The sequence below is a fragment of the Gopherus evgoodei genome, chromosome 10 (genome assembly GCF_007399415.2).
Source record: "Gopherus evgoodei ecotype Sinaloan lineage chromosome 10, rGopEvg1_v1.p, whole genome shotgun sequence".
NCBI lineage: Eukaryota > Metazoa > Chordata > Testudines > Testudinidae > Gopherus > Gopherus evgoodei.
Genome location: NC_044331.1, coordinates 65,717,373 through 65,737,030, shown reverse-complemented (window position 1 = coordinate 65,737,030; position 19,658 = coordinate 65,717,373). Strand labels below are relative to the sequence as shown.

The 19,658-nt window shown below is 38.1% G+C and overlaps 1 protein-coding gene across 1 annotated transcript in view; it reads left to right on the top strand.

The window, feature by feature from the left end:
• Positions 1-19,658, top strand: part of SNX29 (sorting nexin 29) — a 472,917-nt gene that overhangs the window by 322,046 nt on the left and 131,213 nt on the right. The window contains exon 20 of the mRNA XM_030578064.1: positions 15,346-15,486. Coding sequence (XP_030433924.1) covers positions 15,346-15,486 — 141 coding nt within the window. The remainder of the gene's footprint in view (positions 1-15,345; positions 15,487-19,658) is intronic.

Sequence of the window (19,658 nt, the reverse complement as noted above, 5' to 3'; positions counted from 1 at the left end):
CTAACATTAAACCTTCATTGACTTCTCATATGGTATAAGAAAGGGCTTATTGGCTGCAGCTGAACCTACGTTACCTATACCAGAAAAATCCAGTATTTTTAAATTTACGAAAGTAGTATAAACACGTACTGAAAGAAAACATGATCTATAATGAGCCTTCAGGAATAACAATTAAAGCAAAGAAAAAGTTTTCTTATTCTTAAACAGTTTGGCAGTGGATCCCTTTTTAGATTAAATGTCTGAGAGAGACAACAGAAAGCATACTCATGGCTGTGTATACATTATAGACTACTACAGTCCTGATGTGTGTTATTAGTGGTTTACTGCTTCTCAAAGTATTTCTTCACTTAATTGTTCGAGATTATTGAACCAAAGTATCAGAGAATTTAAGATCATCAGCTTGGAGTCCATAAAACTGATATCTGCTTTCCATTTTTGAGGAAGTGGTGGTATTTGATGACACGGGAGATCTTAATGGTGGTGAATTCACCTTGCTCAGTGAAATGCCAAGTTTGCAGATTAACTCGTTTTTTCATTTTCATGTTAATGTAACTTTATTACTTGAAAACAATGCTCTATTTTATATTGCCCTTTTGTATTGCTCAATCAGCCTTATTTTACATACAAATTGCTGCGCAACCCATAAAGTTCAGAAGGTTGATTTTGTTTATTTTTCTCCCTGTGTGTTTAGGCTTTTAAAACAGATTTGGTCTCCTACCAACTCACCAGGAGTTGGCTGGAGTTGCTATTCTGTCAAAGAGTGGTATTCTACAGTTTGAACTCAATGTGAGGAAAAATGGACATCTATGCTGCTGTTAGGACTGACATCAGAAAACAGTAACATTCCTGAGCCATTTTAGTTGTGATAATATTTAAAATAAACCATGAAGAAAGGCCTTCTTGCAGCCACAGTTTCAATATTTAATATTCTAACTTCAGATACTATTAATCTTTCACAAGTTAGATTAGCAGGGATTAATTTCAGCATTACTTTGCTAGCCTGAGTCTTTCTTTAGTGCAGTTCTCCCCAGGCTAGTGAGGATTGCTTGCTCTAGCTTTGCCAATTGCAGCTGGTGCAGTCAGCTGCTTTCTTAGCATAAACCAACTTTCTAGAGCTCAATAACTGGCCCCCAAAGCAGCAGTGTTAGAAATTAAATATATTGCTGGACAAAAACATTTAATAAATCTGAATGAAAGAAAAGAAACTAAATCCTTAGAACTAAAGTTTATGAATAATGGATTTTTTTAGTCACTTACCAAGGTAGAGCAGCAAGAGCACAAGGAATTATTAGGGCCAAATCCTGTTCTCAGGTACATACTTGGGCATCTCATTGAAATGAATGAATGCATGCTTCTCTCCTTTTCTAAATGAGTTGACCTTTATCATCCTTCCTGTCTGATTATTATATTAGTTAGTGTGTGCTCATTTCATCTTCAGCAGAAGGCTACAAAACCATTGTAGGCTCTGTACTACACAAAGAGCATGATTACATGTTTGGCTTTATTCTAATAATTGCAAATTATTGGGTTAAAATAATAATTGGAATTTATAATCTGGAGTATTGTCCCAAGTAGATGTTAACTTTAAGACTGGATCAGTTTTTGTGTAATGTGTGTATCACTGCAAACAGAGAATTAATTGTGTTGTTACAGCATTTATGTAATGGCATATTGCAGAGTGATCAATATGAAAAGGGCAAAAATCTTGACCATACACCTCTACCTCGATATAATGCGACCTGATACAACACAAATTTGGATATAACGCGGTAAAGCAGTGCTTTGGAGGGGGGCAGGGCTGCGCACTCTGGTGGATCAAAGCAAGTTCGATATAATGCGGTTTCACCTATAACGCAGTAAGATTTTTTGGTTCCCGAGGACAGTGTTAGATCAAGGTAGAGGTGTATAGTAAAAATGTCACTGTGTCTCAGACATAGTTTTGTACCTCAAACTTTTTACATTATGTAACTTATATTTCCCTAGTTTACTATGAGTAACTAGGAACAGTGCTTTAGTTGAGATAAGCGAGTTAGGTATGAAGTCAATTTATCATTTTAAACTTAACCCCCCCCCCCCACCACCACCACACAAAAATAAATAAATAAATAAACAAACATTGGGGAAGGGAGAGCCTCCTCTTCTTTGGATGACTTAAAATCGTGTTCTGCTCACTGGTTATCTTTGTGTCATTGCAGTATTGTTATTGAGCTTCTGCTTTCTCTTGGCCTAACTGTGGGTGAAAGGAAGGCTTACAGCTCTTAAAGTTCTTAGCGAGATAGGCTCTGGTCTTTATCATCATATCTACCTAATATAAAAATATCCAAAGTCATATTTTTAAAAAACCATGAAAATCACAGAATGCACGTATGTGCCTAGGCACCCTTGTGTTCACCCCTACAGTGCTGGGATGATATCTGAACAAAATATGCCTTGTAAGGTTTAATTTGAAAACGGTCAAATTAATATGAAGAATGTCAATAATATCATTGTGAAATGTATGTGACAATGAAGTGTGTGGAATTATGGATACTCACTTATATACTTACATTATGCTTTCAAGTCTGTGACTAAGGCTATGTCTACGCTGTACTTTCGTTGTTAAAACTTTTGTTCCTCAGGGGTGTGAAAAAAACCCTGAACAACAAAAGTTTTAATGACGAAAAGCACCAATATGGACAGTGCTTTGTTGGTGGGAGACGCTCTCCTGGCGATGAAGCTATTGTCCCTTATTCAGCGTGGTTTTATTTAATTGCCGGGAGAGCTCTCTCCCAGCAACAAAGAGCAGCTACGCTGTGCATCTTCCAACGGCACAGCTGCAGCGGCTCAGGTGTGCCATTATAAGGTGCACAGTGTAGACATAGCCTAAAGGGTGTTTACAGCTAGCATGTTGGGGGAGTGGACAAACAGGTTTTCTCAAGACAAAGGAAAGAGGCCAACACCTCAAACCAGATGTGGCCAAATTCACTGGGCTATTCATTTATATCGGAGGATACAGGAAGAGAACATTGATATTGTAAAATTGCAGCAGGAATCATCATATTAGGATACATCAAGGGGCATCTTAATTGAGATGTAGTGGCCCCTGCCCCATAAGCAACAGGAGACTGAACCCCAGGGGATCAGTTTGGCCCTTGAAACAAAGCCAGACTGAGATATAAGGGAAACAGAAAGACTTGGATTATCCTTCACCTGATAAGACAAGGAAAACCCACACCTGGACTTGGTGGGGATCCTGGCTAAGAGTTAGCCAGCTATTGCTGGGAAAGAAAGTTTACTGAGGAAACTGCCTTGAACAAAGACTGTAGCTTGTTAATGTAGGTCTTAGCCATTGCAAAGTTTTTTATTTTTGTTTCTTTGTAACTATTTCAAGGTTTAATTCCTTCTACATGGTATCACTTAACCTATGTTCTGTTGTTAATAAATTTTTTTTTCTTATGAAACAACTCAGTGCTGTGTTTGAAGGGAAGTGTGTGTTTACCCCAGTTAAGTTAATAAACTATATTGCACTGACTCTTTGAAAGAGCAGTGAACTTAGTATCTTGTATACATTTTTAGTGATAGGGGCTGCACATTGCAGAGAAACCATTCTGAGGTGCTGGGGGGCTGAAATTCACTGATTGTTACCAGCTAGGCAAGGTTTGGGCTGGGAGAGACTTGGAGTTTGTTGGTAAGGAAAACAGGCCATCTAATCTCCAGCAAAGCTCACTTTTGTTGAGGCAGAAAGGTGACTCACAGCTATGGGTGTCCCCAGCAGCATGTTACATCATAACACCTGGGAGGAAAAACATAGCAAGACATGCATGATATGTTTACAAATGAAGAGAATGCTGGAAAAAAAATTAAACAGTCTAAATCCTCCACGCCTGTTAACTAATAGCAAAATTATTCCAATGTGTTACTCTCTTGAACAATGGCTAATGAAGGCCTCAGGCAGACACTGTCTCCGGTCCAGGTGGAGGCCCTAGGCTGGATGGAGGCTTGTGTCTTTGGCTCCTATCCCAGTCACAAAGCTGGCCTCTAGTGCTGCTATGGGATATTTTGGGAGGATGGAAAGAAATGTTATGTTTGTAAGGAGGACAGATAGGGGCCAGTTAGCTGACTGGAAGAGTACAGATTCCCAGCCATGCAGCATTTAGTTCAATTTTACTTTTCTCGCCTTCATTGGACCTGCTAAAAAAAATCTCTGCTGAGAGAGGATACATTTTCAATTCATACATTTTAAAAATTAAAAACCTTTTTCAGGAAAAAAAAATACCAGTGTGTATTTTTTCTTTGTCTATTTCAATTTACATAGCTCAGTGAACTAAAAAGTTTCTTCTAAATAATTTCATAACTGGCAGTTGTTGATATTGATATCTTATCAGCATGAACTTACAATAATTGTCGTCTGATATAGCAGTGAGAATACTTATTTAATATGTATATTTGTACAGACCACTATCAAACAAATGATTTCATGCCCTATGCTATTTAAAGAACGAAAATAGATTTGGAACTTGGACGACCCTTTAAAAATACAGACCCCATTTATAGTTATTCTTGAGAAATTGTTTACTAATGAAGAAACACTAGAAACACAAAACATAAAAAAGGCATTTCAGACATCAAAATGAAATTTTTTTTAGGGCCATGGGATACTAATCCATAGAACAGTGACATTTACAGTGAAGGAATTAAAGGTCCAGTACTTAGGGATGGTAAGGTGTAATATGTTTAAAATAATTCCATGTGTTGAACTCTGACAGAAGTCAACGGGAGTTCAGACGGAATGCCGAATGAAGTGTCTTTATGCATTTGCATTTCTGTAACCAAAATTCACATCTTGTATACAGTAAAAGTATTTGTATTTTATCCTTACTACATAAATAATAAGTATAAAACTATCTCATTAGACTTTTTTCCAGTGTCATCAAAATGAAGTGCACTATATAAATCTTCTCCCAGATAAAGACAACTATTCAAATTAATAATTTTCTTGGAAAACCAAGGTTGAACAAGAGTTTTGCCATAGACTTCAGTGTGCACAGGATTTCAGCGCAAGTGTGTTTTCTTTTTTCTTTCACACTGGCACTTGTAGAAACTTTAAGATGTACATGTTCTGTTAAGTTGGAGAGGTTTGAGAATAAATCTTCTCATCCATTCAGAGCAACTATTCCTCTCTCTTAACCCAACAACTTGTTATTGCAGAAGTCTTTTGTGACTTTTTTAGAACTTTACCAAAAGTTGTATGTCTGGCAGAAATTAAAGCATCTCCATGAATGTATGGTTATTTTCCACCCTCATTCCTGAAACAAGAGGTCTTTATGTACTAAGAACTAAAGTCTGAAGATGAAAATGTGTGCTAAAAGTACTCTCAAGAATTATTTAAAGCTAAACTAAAGGGAAGAGAAAACAAATTTAATTTGCCAACAGAAATAGTTTAATAGTCTGATTTCGTAAAATGATTATCCTAATGTACAGGATAAATTTTTTGTTTCCAGTTAAAGAAGTATGGGCTGGATGAATGGACTATATGGTGGATAGAAAGCTGGCTAGATCGTCGGGCTCAATGGGTAGTGATCAATGGCTTCATGTCTAGTTGGCAGCCGGATTCATGCGAAGTGCCCCAAGGGTTGGTCCTGGGGGCAGTTTTGTTCAATATTTTCATTAATGATCTGGAGGATGGCGTAGACAGCAAGTTTGCAGATGACACTAATCTTGGAGGAGTGGTAGATACGCTGGAGAGTAGGGATAGGATACAGAGAGACCTAGACAAATTAGAGGATTGGGCCAAAAGAAATCTGATGAGGTTCAACAAGGACAAGTGCAGAATCTTGCACTTAGGACGGAAAAATCCCATGCACTGCTACGGCCTAGGGACTGAATGGCTAGGCAGCAGTTCTGCAGAAAAAGGACCTAGGGGTTACAGTGGACAAGATGCTGGATATGAGTCGACAGTGTGCCCTTGTTGCCAAGAAGGCCAATGGCATTTTGGGCTGTATAAGTAGGGCCATTGCCAGCAGATTGAGGGATGTGATTGTTCCCCTCTCTTCGACATTGGTGAGGCTTCATCTGGAGTACTGTGTCCAATTTTGGGCCCCACACTACAAGAAGGATGTGGAAAAATTGGAAAGAGTCCAGCAGAGGGCAACAAAAATGATTAGGGGGCTGGAGCACATGACTTATGAGGAGAGGCTGAGGGAACTGGGATTGTTTAGTCTGCAGAAGAGAAGAATGAGGGGGGATTTGATAGCTGCTTTCAACTACCTGAAAGGGGGTTTCAGAGAGGATGGATCTAGACTGTTCTCAGTGTTAGCAGATGACAGAACAAGAAGTAATGATCTCAAGTTGCAGTGGGGAAGGTTTAGGTGGGATATTAGGAAAAACGTTCCCACTAGGAGGGTGGTGAAGCACTGGAATGGGTTACCTCAGGAGGTGATGGAATCTCCTTTCTTAGAAGTTTTTAAGGTCAGGCTTGACAAAGCCCTGGCTGGGATGGTTTAGTTCGGGATTGGTCCTGCTTTGAGCAGGGGGTTGGACTAGATGACCTCCTGAGGTCCCTTCCAGTCCTGAAATTCTGTGATTCTATGAAATCGGGTATGGCTAAAACCTGTTATTAAGTTTACTACTAATCTTCACTTGCTCAAGTGTGGATTTGAAATGGAGTACAGCAGAGCACAGGAAGATCAGAAAAAGTTGATCTGGCACTGAGGAGGTGTGACCAGGGTCCCCATGGGAGCCAGCTGAGGTAATTCAATTAGGGTGAACTTCAGAGAATGGGACAGACAAACCCCAAAGCTAGTGGATAATTCAATACCTAAATTTACCAAGCCAGCATAAAACATTTTATTTATTATCTCACTGGTTGCCCAAAATCCAACAACACAGTTCCCTTAAAGCAACCCAGCCTCAGGCCTCCATCCTGGTACCCAAGTCAAATATGATGATGATTTCTGAAAATCATATTTCATCATATAAAAGAAAAGGTTCTACCAATCCCAAAGGATCGGATACATTACCTCCCGAGTTATTGAATATTCTAGATCTTACCCAAATACACAAATACAGCCAATTCTTATTAACTAAACCAAAATTTATTAAAAAACAAAAGAGAGAAAGTATGGTTAAAGATCGATATACATACAGACATGAGTTCAATTCTTGAGGTTCAGATACATAGCAGAGATGGTGAGCTATGTAGCTGCAAAGAGTTCCTTTAGAAATTAGTTAATAGGTTATAGTCCAATGTCCAATATCATATTCAGGACGGACCAGTCCCAGTCTTGTGGTTTAAGCTTCCCCTGCTTTGAATCATCAAGCAGATCTGAGATGATGGAATGAGGACTCAAGGGTCTTTTATACAGTTTTCTAACATCCACTTGACCATACAGTTCTGGGTAAACAACAGGCTTTTGATGTAACCTTTTGCTTTCTAAACACCACCAGTAATTAGTTACACAACTTAACATAGGGCAACTGATTTACTAGGCAGTCTATTACAAACTTCAAAGAGACAAATAGACAATGACATTACTTCATTCAAGATTCATTTAAATGTTAATACTCTCTTTTGATGTCTGAATTAGTAGCTATAGTGACAGACCGGAACTGTCTCTTTACAGGGGTAGCATCTAAGATACACACAATTACTATTACCTTTGACTTCTAACAACATAGGTTTGCTGTTCAAAGTTCTAACCTATTTAGCATGCAATGGCCCTAATTAACATTTGTAACATGTCTTTAAAGGTCAGTTTTGGGTTAGTTAGCCTGCAAACTGTTTAACCCTTTCTGACTATGAGTTACGTTTTGTATAAGATTCATTGCAATTATATAATAGTAGTAGCAATAATGATTTGCATGGTTATATTTTAATTAGACAATGTCACACCAGGTTATGGTAGGGAAACTAGAAGTTTTTTGGCTTGCATAATAGGCAGGCTGCTCACAAATAAATTACTGTTTATGGAAAAGAAACAAGAAATCATCACATGCTCCTACCCACTGGAAGGAAAAAAAATCGGGAAACCTACCTGAAGCTCATGAAAGAAACCCCCCAAAAATATCATAGTCACCCAGCACAAAAACAAAAAAGTGCAACCAGCTTCACAACATACAGAGAACATCACCTCCAGGAGAAACCATTACACTAGGATCCATAACACTCCAATATCATCAATTTACCAAGACTATCTCTAACCAGTGCTGAATTATCTGTACTCTCCCAGGAACTGTACTTCTTCCCCACCACAGAACCTGATACCATACTTTGTGGAGAATTAGATTCTGCCTCAAAGAATTCTTTCACAACAAAGATGACCCCACTCACAGCTATCATGTCTCCACTGACAATCATAAGAAAAAAGAATAATCTAATCAGACATGCCACAGTAGACGAAACTGACACTCTTGATCATTAAATTGATAGCTTCAGGAAAAAAAATCGATGGTAGATTCCTTAACAGGCATCACATCTACCACAGTCTCCACCCCCAAAAGGAGAACTATATAGTCCATGAAATCCAACCATCAAATGGTGATCAAATCAGCAGACAAAGAGGACTATGTCAATGAGGCCAACCGACAACTCTCTGACAGCACCTACTACCAGGAACTCAAAGACCTCACACCACAATTCTCCTAGGAATTTAGGGATATAATCAAATCCTTTCCCAAACAACTCCAAGAGAAACTATACAACCTCATTTGCCACATACCATTCCAGGGACCTTCTACATGCTTCCTAAAATACACAAACAAGGGAACTCAGGCAGACCCATCATACCTATCCATGGCATTATTACTGAAAGAATGTCAAGACTCAGGCAGACCTATCATACCTGTCCATGGCGCTCTTACTGAAAGGATATCAGGACTCATAGAAACCATCCTTAAATCACTCACCACACAAAGAGCCAGATTCCTCCAGGACACAACTGACTGCTTCAGAAACTCTGCAATATTAACAACCTCCCTCAGAACTCCATCCTTGCCACCATGGATGCCACCTCCCTATTCACTGATATCCACCACAGTGATGAAATTGCTGCTTGCCTCAAATATATATAAGATAATGGACAACTCCCAGATATATCCAGCTCAAACATGTCACCAAACTCATCCATTTCATCCGCACCCATAACAGCTTCACATTCAACAATAAACACTTTGTTCAAACTGTGGGAACAGCCATGGGAACGCATATAACTTCCTAATATAACATCCTCTTCATGGGCCAGTTCGAGGAATAATTTCTGGACAAATGGACTACAAAACCAATCATATACCTGAGCTAAATCGATGATATTTTCATCATCTGGACAGATAACCTAACCTCCCCTCATAGATTTCCACCAAAACTTTAGCCACTTCTACCCATCTATCAAACTCTCTCTAGGACTCCATCAAACACTGCCACACCAGCATAAATTTCCTGGACACCACAATCAGCTTCAACAGACAACTGGAGCAAATCAGCTTTGTACTTCCTGCTGCGAGCGACACAAGAATTTGCAATATCAGGTACAAAGCAACAAGCTTATACTCTAAAAGAAAGCACACGGGAACACAATATCCGTATAAATCCACGCATTATATTATAATGTGATTATGGAATCTTCCGGAGTTTTAACAGCGCCTAATATAGTGTGCTGCTTGACTAGAGATTTCTGGGGACAGAATCATTCTGCCCTGAGGAGCAGAATTAAGGGCCATGAACTGACTTTATTATGACAATATTATCACAATAATTTCAATATGGCTCTAAAAACACTGCAGATATATCACCAACCGGTTGTCTGCAAAACAGGATTACAACAATAGTTATTTTAGTCACTTCTCTTCAAATCTTCAGGACTTCAGTGCTCTTTGAGATTAGAAGATTGTAGATTAATTCTTAGGGTGTATTAATTAGAATCTGTCTTTCAAATGTGGTATATCATGGCAATAAAGGGAGGCTGCCAATCAGCCTTTGCATGAGACAGTATTGGTGGAAAATACTTCTATACTACAGACAAAAGTGCTAACTTTTTCTTTGAGAGATGGATGATAGAATGTTCAAGCAAAAATCCTTGCTCTCCAATTAAATAACCATTCTTGGAAAGAGTCTGATTTAATGTGTAAGGGGATCTTTAATTTAAAATTACTTAATGACGTTAGTTGAGGAAAACGATTATAAGAGGAAAAAGAAACATCTGTCAGAAAATCAGTGTGAGCTGGGATACAGAGGGTCTTTGAATTAATTTTTAAATTGACCAATGAATAAGCCTTAGAGTTTTTAAGCATTCTAAAACACGATTTTAAAATAGCATCTGCAGTTTTACAAGTTTTTATCTTTTTATTTATTTATTTGTTAGATCAGAAGAGGACGATATTACATGTAATTGTTAAATTGTAGCATTATAGTTTGTTTTTGGCACAAGAACAGACATGAATTTGAACAATGTCAATGAGAGAATGCTGAGTAATTAACTAGAGGATGGCATACTTTGTTGTTCGTTTAGGCCAAGTGCATGGTGCACACAAGGGACTTATTGCATTCCTAAATTTCCCCATCATAAGCTCCTTGTGTGCCATCTTCCCATCTCTCTCTATTTCAAGGACTCCCAGCACACATACCCTCCATCTCTCTATTCTGTATGCCCTTCTTCCCCTATACCAGGGTCTCCTATTCCAGGTGTTCTATGTACCCCCTCTCCCTATACTTCACCCAATTTTTTATTTCTTTTCTTTCCATCTGGCTGATAAGTGTTTGAGGGTGTCAACATTCTAAGCAAGAGATAAGGTGGGTGGGATAATATCTTTTATTGGGCCAACTTCTGTTGCTGAAAGACACAAGCTTTCAAGCTACACAGAGCTCTTCTTCAGGGACAATAGTCAGAGCTGAGATGAGGAGTAATGTTATGCTGGAAGATGCTAATGCCCTCATGCATTTATTTTGATCTATAGACTATTACAGAGCTGGTGGAAGCAGATGGGTCTGCTAGCCAGATGGCAGGGACTCCATGTGTCCATCGTTTTGCCCTTATAGTTTTCTGACTTTGACCATAAGCAACATGGTTCTGCCCATTGATGCTTAGAACATTCCTGGAAATTTTGGAATTGATCAGATGCAGCTTTCAAAAATTATGTTACAGCCAAACAGAGAGAAATAGCATCAAGTTAAGTGTAGGACCTTGCTTTCTTTGGACAATCATTTTCTTCTCACGTTTAATAAAACTAAATGTTTAGAGACTAGCTGGGCCAAATTATATATGACTTTGGTCTACACCCTAGAACAATAGATTATAGTGAAAAAAATGCCTTATAAAAAATCAGTGTTAATGTTAGAATTGGTATCTGGTATTAATGTTAATGTTAGAATTGATATCTGGATTTTTCTTGTTTATTCTCTCTGTTATCTATGAATGACATCATTCCTGTAGCATAGTGCTTCCTCTCACCAGTACCACAGGGAGTTGCCATTCTCCTGTTGGTCTGATCAAACTTCTGCTAAGATGGGAAGGGCCACTGGACTGGGAATTAGGAGATCTGGTTTCAAATTTGCCACAGGCTTCCTGGGCAAATCACTTATTCTTTCTTTTTGTCTCAGTTTCCCCACCTGTTAAATGTAGATAAAATTCTTCTACTTCAAAGAGGTGCTTGTCTGGTGCATAGATGCCACACTAATGCAATCATAATAAATATAAACAAACAATCAGGGAAATGTGTTGGGAGAGACATGAGTAGACACTAGAAAAGGAATAGTATTCTTGGCAAGATATTGATATTAATGGCTTATATTTGCTGTATGAAAGTTATTGAGAACTGACCATTTGCTTATTTTTTAAAAATTTGGTTCAAATAACTTGTGCTAGTTTCTGTTATATAGAATATTCATTTTTGATCGATTATTTCATGATATTGAAGACCTTTCCTACTCCGCTGGCACAATTTGAGGTCACCAGTTCCTCAGAGTGGCTGTTGATGTTATCATAGCATCTGTTTTAGTGTTGTTGCTTATTTAGTAGTCAGAAATTAGGCTGAATTCGAAATTAAAGACAGGTGATGAAATCTTGCCCGCACTGAAGTCAATGGCAAAACTCCCATTGACTTCAGTAGGGTCAGGATTTCAACCCAACGTGTACCAGGCTGCTTGATTTGGTGATGTATAGTAGTAAATCAACTATAGAGACATTTTGTTCTCCACCCTTCTATACTCACGTTTTGTAATTTATTTGCCTGACAATAGCCATCTGCATGCCTTATGGGCACTAAACTAAAACAAGCTTAACCAATCTTTTTAACATTTAGGGCTTATTTTCTTTGATTTCCCAAGTGAGCTGAGATTAATGGTCTTGAAATATCTTGGCTTCTGAACAGTATTCCCTGTTGAGATAATAAAGTTGTAAATGCTTGTACTAAAGCAGGAACTTTAATATGCCTTTCAGACTCTGTTATATGATCGTCAATAAATTCAATATGACACAGGGCTCTTAGTGTCAGTTCTTCATACCTTACAATCTCAAAGAAATAAATATCTCTGTTCTTCAAAGAACAAGTAAAAAAATCTTTAGGGATGTATACAATACATGAATCTGTTTTTGCAGTCTTTAAAATGTTCAGTTACAGTGTATTAGACTTCTTAATTACTTAACTACAGGTTACACCTTACTAGGTAACATAGAATTGCATGATTCACCAAATTACAATTTTCTCTGTAGTTGAGTAGTAAAAATAGGATTTCTATATTAAATAACTATATTAATATTTTTATTTAGGTATACTTTGTTTTATAAGGAGCCTGAAAAATTCTGAATAATAGTTATATATGCCAAAGTAATATATTTTAAACATAGTGATTAAAGAAAGGTGGGGAAAGACCTGAGCGGATAAAAAGTATTTAAAAATACAGTTCTTACCACAATGCATCAAAAGTTTGCATATATGGAAATGTTTCCTGTCACTGGCATTGATATCCTTCATTTAAATCTAATTTCTTTTACATTAAGATTTCTAATATATTGTGCCTTAATTATATAGTATGTCTTAGAATCATCTAGTTTTCACTAATTCAGTAAGGTACTTTAAACACATGCTTAGTGCCACTGATGTCAGTGGAACTACCTCACATACTTAGGGACATGTAATCTTGTTAAGTATCTTGTTGGATTTAGGTCTAAATCCCTTGCTTTTCTATCACTTAATATGAAATCCAGTACCCTGGCATTATTGTCAGCCACCAGCATCCTACTTAACATGGCTGTTTGTGATCACTTAGCTTCTCTTCTTCCAAATTCTCTTCATTTACAGGTGTGCTGAATTCTTTCCACTGATAGTCTTTTAAAATATTAATGAATCAGTCACATTATCTTAATTCCCTATTAAATCTAGTTAGCAGAGCTATTTCGCTACCTATTATTTTAAAATTTGTATTGCTCTTTAAATACTTGGCCATATTGTCTACCTATTTTTAGAGCCCCATCACTCTATTACCTGAGTTCCTATTGACAAATACAATTGCCTGTAGTTTTGTGTGTTCATATATAATCTAAGTAGACCAAACTCAACAGCTCTGGCATTCTCAACTTTGAGATTATCATATTTGCTTTCTCCAGCAGAATCTACCATCATAATTATGAAGAGCAAGTGAAGTGTTGTACAGTGGTAACCATTACAAGCTTGCATTTAACAAGTTATCACACAATACTATGATTATTGCCTGTACTATGTATAGGGAAATACCATAGTAACTCAAATACTATTTGTGTGGTAGCTGTTAGAAATATTGCATTTTAATGGTGATCATTGTATTGTTTGAATTCTTGGACTTTTGTCCATTATCTGTTTACAGTTATGACAGGTTTGGGATTGAGAACCGTGTTTCCTTTAGGAGTCTATGGCACCATGTATGAAATACTATGCTAAATAGTTTTGTAAAGTCTATATTCATCTCTTTACTTTTTCACTGTTACTGTAAATGTGATAATTTTCTGTAATACTTTAAAAATTGTCATGAAATGTTTAAATGTTGGTATCAAAAGTTAGGCACCTAAATAAAATACTTAGATCCTTAGCACTGTTGAAAATCAGGCTAATTATATAGGTATCTGAATGTGGATTTGGATATTTAATTTTAGTCTTCTGAGTTTGAATATTTGTGCTTTGGCTTTTTTCTTGCTTGTTCCTGTTTCCTCTGTTTTCTTTTTGATCATTGTGTCTCTGATGACCATTAGCACTACTTTTTTCTGATGATCATCATCGCAGTAATCTGGAAACTCTTTTAAAAATGCTGTGGAAGAAATATGGCAGTTTTGCCTCATCAGTTCTAATCTGCTCTAGCAGATTATGTAAACTGCAGAAGTCATTAATACTAGAAAGTTTGGGGTTGGAAGAATAGGGCACAAGTGCTGCAGAGGGAAGCAATGGAAACATAGCTCCTCAAGGAAGCTGTGGGTAGGAAAGCAAGAAGTCACACCAAAGAGGACACTAGTCCCAAATGCCCTCAGTCATGGTGTTGGGTCCTGAGTTCATTGTGGAGTTTCTGGGTTTTAGAGCCATGCCTTTCCTGCTCCCTCAATAAGGTTAAAACCCCTTTTCCCAATAGAGAACATAGTTCCAGAGCCATTAATTAATTTTCAGAGTTTTGTGAGTATGTTTTCCTTCTCTATGGTTTTTCCCTCTGGGAGGAGAACATTTAGCACATTATTGGTAGTACCCTCATGAAAGTAATTGAGCTGTGGCAAAAACATTCAGTATGTGAAATTATACTACACGTCCTGGGCAAAAGAAAAAAAAAAAAGAGAGAAAATTGCCTCTTTTCCAAATAATAAGATTTCAGTAGTTTATACTCCAGTATTTTATAATACATGTTGACTTCTTAAAAAACCCCATTCATTCATGAAGGATGTGGTTTGCTTCAGCATAACGATGATGAGTAAATAAAGTTTGTGACTTACGAATTATGTCTAGAAATTCATGTGTGAAGTTGGAAAACTATTAAATGTACAGAAATCAATGGTAAAGTATATCAGATTAAGTTTTTCTTTGTGCACTGGTCAGTAGAACCTGCTGAAAACCATGGCAACAGGAAGCATTAGCAGCTATCTTACTACAAAATTGCAGCCCCGTCTTGTAATAATGAGCAAGTTAATGTATGTCACCAGTGAATCCAATAAAAGAGAATTAGATTAATGGCCTGTTGAACAGACATAGCTACAATCGATGACTGTTTGCAGTTGGATGTAGTTGTAGGTAAATAGTCCTAAAACTACTGAGAATGTTATGTCATAAAGGTGAAGGTAGTTGACAAACAATACTTTTAACAAAGAGACAAAATGAATGTAATGATTGCCTTTAAAATTGATCTTTTCTTGTCTACGCTTGCAGGTATATATCAGAATAAAAGATGATGAATGGAATGTTTATCGAAGATATGCAGAATTCAGAAGCTTGCACCACAAGCTGCAGAATAAATACCACCAAGTAAGGACCTTTAACTTCCCACCAAAAAAAGCCATTGGAAACAAGGTAAAGGAAAGCATAGTCTCGACATTTATTAATATTGTGAAATTAAATACTGAATGCATTAAAGTGAAAGTTATAATCAGAAATTTAATCCTAATAAAATAGAGCACAAATGCAGGTGAGTATATCAATTATATTTGATGTAGCTGTGAATGATGTATCTCTGAAATGCACAATACAAACCATAATTTTCCCAGTTGAGAAACGAGGAACAAATTGCAGGGAATTGAATACTTGAGCTATATATTCCTTTTAGTTATTTAATGCAAACAGTGCTTCATAATTAACCTTTTAATGTGTTAAACTAATTCCTGATTTAAGACTATTAGAGGATTAGTAAAAGCAAGCAGTGATTTCTGTTTCTTACAGATCAATGCAGGTGATAGGGTAGGTTTTCAGAGACATATGTCTAAAAGGTATTGTATATGTAAGAGGTTTTCAGGTATGTGCAATTAAATATTGCAATGTATAAATAAAATGATGGTGAGGTCTTTAATCTATATTTTGACCAATGTTTGATTTACAAATCTGTGCAGAAAATCTGAACTAAATCAAATACTGGTAAATTTACAATTAGTCGTTCCTATTAATTTATTCATCTGTAATAGGACTTAGATTAATCAATTTCTCAGTATTCTCAGAAGTAAATTACCGAGTAAATTATTTGCAGATAGAAAATTCAGATTGTCCTATGCAGTCAATGTGGTCTCTAGTTATTTTGTTTTTAAATATTCAATGTTTGCTGATGCCCTTTGGAGGGATACAGAAATAAAACACAAGATTTTGGTAAATGGATTAAAGATTAAGGTTGCAATTTTATTGAAATGTCTCAAGCTTCAGTTTTGGCCAACAGCTAGTCATGCACATAGTCCTAATAACCAGTAGCCACAAGGATACCTATCAGATGTTTTCAACAATGGTATGATGAAGTAGATCAGGATGCAGCTCCCAAACCATACCAGTGTCGAGGTGGAAGATGTACTTGTATGAAGGGATCTATGCGTAAGACCTGTACATAAGTCCCTCATCTCTTAAGGCTCTTAGCACAGCTGTTTCATGACCTGAGTCCACGATTTAAGAAAGGAGGCCAAGACAATCAACTGTTAGAATAAGAGACTCCTGTCTATCAAGTGAAGTTAATAACAAATGTCCTAGGCAATGTGGACCCAAGTACAGTATTTGCAGTGACTTTATCATGGAATCATAGACTTAAGGTCAGAAGGGACCACTATGATCATCTAGTCTGACCTCCTGCACAAGGCAGGCACAGAATCTTACCCACCTACTCCTATATCAAACCCCTAATCTATGTCTGAGCTACTGAAGTCCTCTAATCATGGTTTAAAGGCAAGGTGCAGAGAATTCTCCAGCAAGTGACCCCTGCCCCATGCTACAGAGGTAGGCGAAAAACCCCCAAGGCCTCTGCCAATCTGCCCTGGAGGAAAATTCCTTCCCGACCCCAAATATGGCCATCAGCTAAACCCTGAACATGTGGGCAGGACTCACCAGCCAGACACCCAGGAAAGAATTCTCTGTAGTAACTCGTATCCCACCCCATCTAACATCCCATCACAGGCCATTGAGCATATTTACCGCTAATAGTCAAAGATCAATTAATTGCCAAAATTAGGCTATACCATCCCCTCTATAAACTTATCAATCTTAGTCTTTAAGCCAGATATGTCTTTTTCCCCCACTGCTCTCCTTATAAGGCTGTTCCAGAACTTCACTCCTCTGATGGTTAGAAACCTTCATCTAATTTCAAGTCTAAACTTTCTGATGGCCAGTTTGTCTCCACATTGGTACTGAGCTTAAATAATTCCTCTTCCTCCCTGGTATTTATCCCTCTGATATATTTATAGAGAGCGATCATATCTCCCCTCAGCCTTCTTTCGGTTAGGCTAAACAAGCCAAGCTCTTTGAGTCTGCTTTCATAAGACAGGTTTTCCATTCCTTGGATCAGGTTTGTCCTTCTCTGTACCTGTTCCAGTTTGAATTCATCCTTCTTAATCATGGGAGACCAGATCTGCACACAGTATTTCACATGAGGTCTCATCAGTGCCTTGTGTAACGGTACTAACACCTCCTTATCTTTACTGGAAATACCTTGCCTGATGCATCCCAAGACCGCATTTGCTTTTTTCAGGGCAATATCACATTGACAGCTCATAGTCATCTTGTAATCAACCAATACGCCAAGGTCCTTCTCCTCCTCTGTTACTTCCAACTGATGTGTCCCCAGCTTATAATAAAACTTCTTGTTATTAATCGCTAAATGCATGACCTTGCACTTTTCACTATTAAATTTCATCCTATTACTATTACTCCAGTTTACAAGGTCATCCAGATCTTCCTGTATGATATCCTGGTCCTTCTGTGTATTGGCAATACCTCCCAGCTTTGTGTCATCTGCAAACTTTATTAGCACATTCCCACTTTTTATGTCAAGGTCAGTAATAAAAAGATTAAATAATATTGGTCCCAAAACTGATTCCTGAGGCACTCCACTAGTAAGCTCCCTCCAGCCTGACAGTTCACCTTTCAGTATGACCTGTTGTAGTCTCCCCTTTAACCAGTTCCTTATCCAGCTTTCAATTTTCATACTGATCCCCATTTTTTCCAATTTAGCTAATAATTCCCCATGTGGAGCCATATCAAATGCCTTACTGAAATTGAGGTAAATTAGATCCACTGCATTTCCTTTGTCTAAAAGATCTGTTACCTTCTCAAAGAGGGAGATCAGGCTGGTTTGACACGATCTACCTTTTGTAAAACCGTGTTGTGTTTTGTCCCAATTACCATTGACCTCAATGTCCTTAACTACTTTCTCCTTCAATTTTTTTCCAAGACCTTGCATACTAGAGATGTCAAACTAAAAGGCCTGTAGTTACCCAGATCACATTTTTTTTCCTTTCTTAAAAATAGGAACTTTATTCTAATAACAGCTTCTAGCATACAGCTCTTAATGTCTCCCTGTAGTAAACCATGTGTAAACAATGAGCCCTCCCTACATATGGACACCCATGTCCTCACCCAGGGATGCCCATTTCAATGTGCTCCATGGGGAAGGCTGAAAGAAAAGGAAACTAGCTTGGTTATTGTGCTACAAGAAAATTTTCCTTCCTGACCTCCAATACTGTTATGAGAGTCTCCCTATAATCATGTGAGTGCTTATCTCCCCCAGCAGCCCTTAGAGTGGTCAGATAGTAAGTGTGAAAAATTGGGACAGGGGAGGGGTAATAGGTTGCTTAGATAAGACAAAGCCTCTAGTATTGGGGCGGTCCCTGCAATATTGGGACATCTGGTCACCCTAAGCCCACCCCAGAGTATATCAAGCCATTTAGCCCCTCTCAGCATGTTGGCAGAACTATGTGAGATCATGCACTAGTATGCACTGCTGACACTTTCTTATTCCGAGCTCCCAGGGTTTCTGAAAAAGCTGGCCCATCACCAGGACAACTAAGGGTGAGATACTCACCACCTTTCTGTGCAGTGTGACGAAGCTAGAGTGATATAAAGGTGATCTTAAAATCCTGGATCCAGCTGACGTGAGAATTTCTGTGGTACAGGAACTGAGGAAAACAGTCATAGGCTATTTTTTGAGGATTCCCTTGCAGACCCCAGCATAGGAGGGGTTTTGGAGGTAGGGGGAATGTGTCAGGATGGAGTCACAGCAAGTAGCACTGTACAGATTCTGGGCAGCACTGCTTCCTATCAGTTTTGCGGGTTGGGGACAAGCGGGGGGGGCAGGCCGCAGGTGGGGACAGCCTGCAATAGCTTAGACAATCCTGATGGGCTGCATAACTTATGTTGGGGCCTACTTTAGCCACCAGGAGCAGCCCAGAATTGGGAAGATGTAAAAGCTACCGTAGGGCCTCCTCCTGGGTTATGAGTTCTGTGTGTGTGAGAGAGAGAGAGGGAGAGCCTAGATGCTAACCTTGTTTCTTCTCCTCCCCACCATTTGTAACGAAACAAATAATAAATTGCTGAGTTGACATGGGGAATCGGAGAAAAGACCAGGTACAAGCAGCTTCTGCACACATTGTGGCATCATCCTCCAGTCATGGAAAATGTGATTCTTATGGATTTAGGAATCCTCATTAAACTTTCTAATGACAACCAGACCATACAAATAAGGGAATTATGTATAACCTTTATCTTCAGCACCTCCAAAT